This window comes from Mugil cephalus, chromosome 19 (assembly GCF_022458985.1).
Source record: "Mugil cephalus isolate CIBA_MC_2020 chromosome 19, CIBA_Mcephalus_1.1, whole genome shotgun sequence".
NCBI lineage: Eukaryota > Metazoa > Chordata > Actinopteri > Mugiliformes > Mugilidae > Mugil > Mugil cephalus.
The window spans coordinates 20,013,394-20,020,075 of NC_061788.1; the positions used below are offsets into that span (position 1 = coordinate 20,013,394).

At 42.5% G+C, this 6,682-nt stretch overlaps 1 protein-coding gene across 1 annotated transcript; it reads right to left on the bottom strand.

Annotated features, from left to right (window-relative positions):
- Positions 1–488: 488 nt before the first annotated feature.
- Positions 489–4,378, bottom strand: LOC124996268 (serine/threonine-protein kinase WNK2). Its single transcript, XM_047569100.1, has 3 exons — positions 4,255–4,378; positions 2,772–3,180; positions 489–1,247 (listed from the first exon to the last, which is right to left on the bottom strand). Exons 2-3 carry the CDS (start codon positions 3,083–3,085, stop codon positions 779–781), a joined length of 783 nt encoding a protein of 260 aa, XP_047425056.1. The 5' UTR covers positions 3,086–3,180; positions 4,255–4,378; the 3' UTR covers positions 489–778.
- Between the last annotated feature and the right edge of the window lie 2,304 nt (positions 4,379–6,682).

The window sequence follows — 6,682 nt, forward strand, 5'->3', positions numbered from 1 at the left end:
CGACTAGTGACCTGTCCAGGGTGTACTACGCATACATCAAGGACAGATGATAACATCAACAACAAGTAAACCATTTAATAAAACATGAAATATGCTTTTATTCTGGAGTATATGTCTTTGGAGTATCGCTGGCCATGTGTGTTCAGTGAGGCCTCCACTTTCACTTTCAGATCTGAATCAGGTAGAAATTTTGAGATGTGGCAGTACCAGAGATGGCCGTCTGAAAGATCTGCAGACGTTATGTGAAGCAGCCATGTATGAGGCCATGTCATTGAGCAAAATCTCCAGCATTTTATGAATTATTTTATGAGGCCAGAAAGTGGACTTTTTTGAGTGCAGATGGAGGTCACTGTTAGTTCCTAATAAAGTGCTAACTGAGTGTATGTAGTGCATACAGAAAATAGGACTTAATAATAATAATCCCAGAGATCTTAGAAATGATACCAGTATGTGAGGGACAGAACATAATATATGAACATGAGTCTTTCTTCAACTATAATATTCTCATTTATCTGAGTGTTTTATCACTTTTCATACACAGGTCCGTCTTTTTTTTAAAAAAAAGCAGTTGACAAATCAGTTGAGTGGTTGATAGTTTTGCCGGGACTGGAAAGACTGTGGTGACTAATCCATGTCCTGCTAGGGAAATTGAACATCTGGAGGGCCTCTATCCATGCCATCCTATAAGCATACTACAATTTGTCCTCCCTGAATATATATATAAACATGGACGCTTATCTCTGTTTGAAGTGTCACCACTATCGTCATGTGTAGACGTTCAGAGAGATGAGTGCTCAAACAGAATGACCATCGACTGGCTGGACAGGCTGGAGAGCCTGGAGGGCCTGAAAGCTCCGATCCGAGAGTAAACATCTGCATCCGAGCAGGCGCCCCACGACAGGTGAGGGCTGGGAGGGGTGGTGTGGATCATAGGCAGCGGGAGAGGGAGGGACAAAACGGGAGGCGCCGGCGGGAGAGACGGCGGAGGGTGGCGAGGTGGAGGTGGGAGGACAGGAGGTGGGGGGAGCAGCTTTGGAGATGGAGGCGACACCTGTGGCGGCGGCGATGGCGGAACCGGGGTGACGTCAGCGGGTGTCACTGTGATTTGGACCGGTGGGGGAGCGTCTGGAACCAGACCATTCTTGGCTGGGAGATCCTGGCAGGGTGAGGGCTGTTTGAGGGTGTAGGTGGCAGAGTGGTAGAAGCTGTAGTACTCCAAAGCGTGCCTCGCCCTGGCCATTCTCAGCCTGCACGACAAAATACCAAAGAGATGTGGCACAAGTCAGAAAAAAAAAAAATCTTTTTCATTATTTATATCGTTAAGATCATCACTGAATTTTAACAAATCACTACAAAACTCAGGCTGGTTGGGCTTGGGCTGCTGTAGTCAGCACATGTTAAGCTGAGCTTACCAGGGGTCCTCACCCAAAATCAGATTTAATGTATTCCAATATCACTTCAGCCTCTTAGTCAAGAAACAACCACCTTCACTAGTCTAGATTAGTTAGACTGATGAGACAATGAGAGCCAAGACTGCAGCAAGAATGGAAAACTGGAAAGATGGAACATGAAGGCTTTGAGGCTTTTTTTTTTTTTTGAGTGATTTCAGAAATTGATTAGGAGACATCGGTGTGTATCATGCTGTACAATCTGCGGCGGTTATATTTAATATTTATTATAGTCTTTGGTCCTTGCTGTAAAAGAGGTGGTGACTAAGTTTGGAAGAGTATTCTGACCTTCCGGGTGGTTTCTTTTGTCACAGTCTCATTGTATTGAGGCTTTATCTTCTTCTTGTCTATCACCTCTTTATTCTAAACATCTATGATTGGCAATCATGAGAAAGTTTCAGAACAACGAAGGCACAGAGCGTAAATTCTGACCCAGTAATGGTATCTCATTCATGTAGCTTTGAGTTGGAGTATAAACGCAAATATGTTACAAACACAAATACTTGTACTTTGTGCGAGCCAAGTTGCTGGCAACATTTTAAGCAGATGTGTGTTTACTTAGGCAGGGTTAGGATGTGCGCATCTACCATATATTTAAAAGGTATACTGATCAGCCACAACATTAAAACCACTGACAGAAGAATAAGTAAATAGCAGCAAATCTCTCATGTAACATTCGTCAGCTTTGTCTTGGATATTGTACATCAAATATATGTACACTGATCAGGCATAACATTATGACCAGAGACAGGAGAAATAAATAACATTGATCATCTTGTGTTAATTCAATGTTCTGCTGGGAAATTTTAGACCTGGCATTCATGTGGCTGTTACTTAGACATGTACCACCCACCTAGACCAAGCCAGACCCCCCACCCTATAACAATGACACTCCTCGATGGCAGCAGCCATCCCCAGCAGGATGCAGCCTGACACAGGCACACACACTAAAACAGTTTAATAACAACTAAAAAAAAAAAAAACATGAAAACACAGCAAGGTGTTGACCTGGCCTCCAAATTCACTAGATTCCAAACTGATCTGTGGGTATCTGTGGAACAAGCCTGATCCACAGATGACATGAATGTATGCATGTGTGTATGATTTTGTTCTGTACAGCAGTGGTGAACCAGTTTGTTCTCTGTGTGATCCCAGTATGGACTGGCAGGATCAAGAGACAGCTACACTGCATGCCGATTTCCCTTTTATAATAAAATGACTTTGAGGAACACAGACGGAGAGAAAACAACAGGATTTTAGTGGAATTTGATCTCAGCGGATGTAGCGCAGTTTGATACTACAACATATTACTCATTCACACACCTGTGTCTGAGCTGTAAGAGTCTGTACAACAGCAGGAGGATAACGGCTCCTGCCAGAGTCACCAGAATAACGGCCACCCTCACATCCAGATTTGAGCATGATTTCCCAGCAGGTCCTGGTGAGTTGCAGCTCCTGGGGGGCTGTGGTGTGTGAGGCTGGAGCGGTTCCTCCATCCCCCGCTTTGGATTGATAATGGCTTGGACCAGGGCAGGGTGGACAGCGTCCAACAAGGCTGGATGTGGGAGTATAACGTTGTTTGGCTGTGGAGGGATCTGGAGAGAGGTGCTTCTGATAAAGTGACGACCAAGCGGCATCACTGCCTGGTTTGATGCAGAGTGGTGGTGGATTGTCACTTGATGTAAATCAATTCTCCATCGTTTCTAAGAAGTGTGAGCAAGAGGTGTGAGCTCTGTAACATAAAAAAAATTGCTTTAAATATAACGTAAACCATTATATTCTCTCTGTTTTTTGCATATATTATACAGGTCAAGGTGCAGAGCAACAACTGTGTGTTCTGTCTTTGTCAGTGTGTGTAAGCACCTGTTGAACTCACTGCAGTTACACATGCAATAAAACACAGTTCTAACTAAATTATACAAGTTATTTAAACCAGAGAGTATAGTAAAAAAAAAAATAAAAAGATATCATTTGTCTTTTAGCAGAAACCTAAAGTGCACTTGTTAGTTTACCAGAAAGAGACATTTAGTTTCATTCATTTTCATACTATCCTTGGCCCAAAGCTTAATTTAAAGTCACACCACAGAGTAGCTCCAGATCCTATGCTGTCGCCTTTGGCATAAGATTGAAGTATGGAAAGTGGTGACACAGACCAGGAAAGCTGTGACTGGTCCGATGCACATTCATTTATTAGTGTGAAAACAGAAATGCACATGAAATTCTTGCTCTGCTTTCTACTCAGATGCCGTCTCTATTTTCAGTGATTTCAGTAAAAGTTACTGTTGATCCACATTTAGTTCCAGTCTCCATTATGTGCAGTACAGAGCCTCAACACAGCTGACTAGTTACAGCATTGTAACGCCAGCTCACACCAGCTCACACTAGCTCGCAGGTATGAATGCTTTCACTGGCATAGCACCCGACAGCAGGGTCCAAGTAGACCAGTTGTCAGAAATCTTCACTTACAGTTTAGAGCTTTATACATTGTTGCAATAACTGTGTAATTTGTAAATGTACATGTATGTTGGCTACTGCACATTAAACGAATTATGGGCAAAATGCGCAACATTGCTCATTAGTGCCTCGAGTGGTAAAAAAATGCACAGGTCATCTTTAAATTGTGAAAACTCAAACTATGATGATATATATTAAATTAATTTCAATATAATTCTTTATGTGAGTGAGTGTATTGTTTTTATGTAAATGCAGCAATCAAAGAAGATACTAATATGTTTTGACGAACATGACACTCAAAAGACAAGGAATGAGGGAAACTACTGTCTTAAATATTTTAAATTAAACTTACGTCGTTCAAATGTGACAGCAATGTGGAGGTAAATTCATTAGAAAAACAAATGAAGAGAAAAAGAAAAAAAAAACTCTGGTAAAGAACTGCGCAGCTTTCCAAGACTGAATGCAGAATCCCGAGTGTACACCAATGGAGAGGAAGCCAGTGAAAACAGCAGGAAACAGTGCACTTCCCGAACACACGGTACAAAAATGTGATTGGAGAGCACTTCCTATCGCCATGGTTACAGGAAACTGGTCAAGGATATGTTGTTTTTTGTTTTTTTGTTTTTTAAGGACACGAGAGTACGTCTGAACAACATGCACAGTTCAGAATAATGGATGACACACATTCTTCTGAAGAGAAGCAATAGTCTTGACTCTTCTATGTTTGATATGCATAAATAATTTATTACTACATTCATGTGGCATAGCCTCTAATCGGATGTCATACAAGGTCATCTAGCAGAGAAGTCCAGCGGTAAAAGGTTTGGCACATTTTGCTTCTTTACATGAAACACCAGTGTAGCGAAACCCCACATATACTACCTGACCTTTAAATCTGAGGTTTATCTGGGTGAAAAAGAACAAAATTAATAAAAGTTCTAAATTTCTAAAGTGAAAAGGAAAATGCCACCAAAGCGGCGAACATTAGTCCGGGCTCTGCCAGCACAGGTCAAAGACGCAGGGAGCTATCTGATTGAGGTGGCATTCAGGAGACGAATAAAATGACACACAGGCACAGAAAGAGGCCCGTCCTGACGCAAGTTCAGCTCTCATTTATCTGCCTCATAAATTGTGATGACGGGCCAAGCCGAAAAGGGAGAAACTCCTAGATCTCACTCAATATCCCTTCATGGCAGACACAATCCCCTGATACTGAAGAAAGGAGTAATATTAAAAGATCTGTTATCGGAGTCGCAGTGGCGACTATTATTCTAAATGTCTCTTTAATGCTGGATTAAATTCAGTTTCTTTGCAGAGGAGCTTAAGTACTGGGAAAAAGTGTAATAACATGACCAACTGGCTACTAGAGCAGCTCCTCCACCTGGACGAACACACATCTTCACTGGCTTACTCATCCGTACACATCACCAGTAACTGAAAAAAGAAACAAAAAGAAATCCAACAACCTGGACAATTTGCATTTGTTGCATGTTTATTTTATCGGAATGTTGCTTCCTTCATGAGCCCAAGCACTGGTGAGGACTGAGAGCTCTATTGTTTTTATTAGTGTTGATATTATGCAAAAAAGGCATTTTTCTTTACAAGCGACGACGGACATTGACAGCGATGGCGGTGAGGATGACGAGGATGAGCGCCTGAACACTTGTGTAAAGAGAACAATATTGACACTGATTATGATAAAGACAACTATAATGATGATGGTGGTAATGTTGAAGATGAGGTGGCTGATGATGACATTGTAGCGATGACAAAGTGTCAGGGAAGATGATGCACCAGCGAAGATGACTAATGACCATTATTATTATGATGTTGTCGTTGCGAGCAATAATGATGATGATGATGGTGAAGAGAAGAAAAATGGTGATGAGGATGAGGATGCGTCAAACACAGGATAATGACGAGCATTAAATTTTAAATTAAAATTCAATCCAATTTCATTTCTGCCTGCGTGAATGACTTTAAACAGGAGGAAACCCTGAGCAGAACCCAGCTCATCTGCTTGAGGCCAGGAAAGAGAGTAGGAGCGAGTGGTAAGTGCCAGGTACCTGTCATACACCGATCAGGCGTAACAATATTGTGGAGGTCTCCCTTGTGCTGCCAAAACAGAATGGACCTTCTGGTGGTGTCCTGTGGTGTCTGGTAACAGAATGTTGTTAGTGGTGGTTGAGGGGAGGGGCCTCTGTGGATCATTGCACGGATACTTGATCAGTTTGGGATCTAGTGAATTTTGAGGCCAATTCTACATTCAGGTAGGACAGCATGGAATCTGATGGGACCAAGACCACAGATGAGTAAAGGTGCTTGGTACAAGAGAGATGAATGTATCATGGGAAGTCCCCCAGCAGCCTAGAGCTAGGTCAGGGTCACCTGAGCCAGGACTCTCTAAGCCTTATTAAGAAGTAAAGTTCTAAGCCTGACGTTAAAAGTAGAGAGGGTGTCTGCCTTCCGAACACAAACCACATGTGAACATGATATAGTGAGGATGAAGTGGATGATGAGGAAGACGTCGATCCTCTCGATGGAGATGCGATAACGATGTTGGTAATGAGGAAGATGAAGATGCCGATGACGCGTTAAAGCTGATGGCGGCGGCACCTGCAGAGGAGCACTGAAGACAATGTGGTGAGAATGCTGCAGAGAGAATCCTCCAGTTAATGATCCCAGACATGTAAATCTATTCATGAGCCCTTAATGTGAAGAGCTAATGTGGCCGTTTTCATCTGAGTGCAGAGCTGCTGTTCTGAGGCAGACGGAGCTGA

What these genes read in the sequence shown, in the direction of transcription:
- LOC124996268 (XM_047569100.1), bottom strand. Translation starts at nt 3,085, where the DNA reads ATGCCGCTTGGTCGTCACTTTATCAGAAGCACCTCTCTCCAGATCCCT. An exon ending in CTCTTACAGCTCAGACACAG is followed by an intron (nt 1,248 to 2,771) that starts GTGTGTGAATGA and finishes TTTGTCGTGCAG; the next exon opens with GCTGAGAATGGCCAGGGCGA.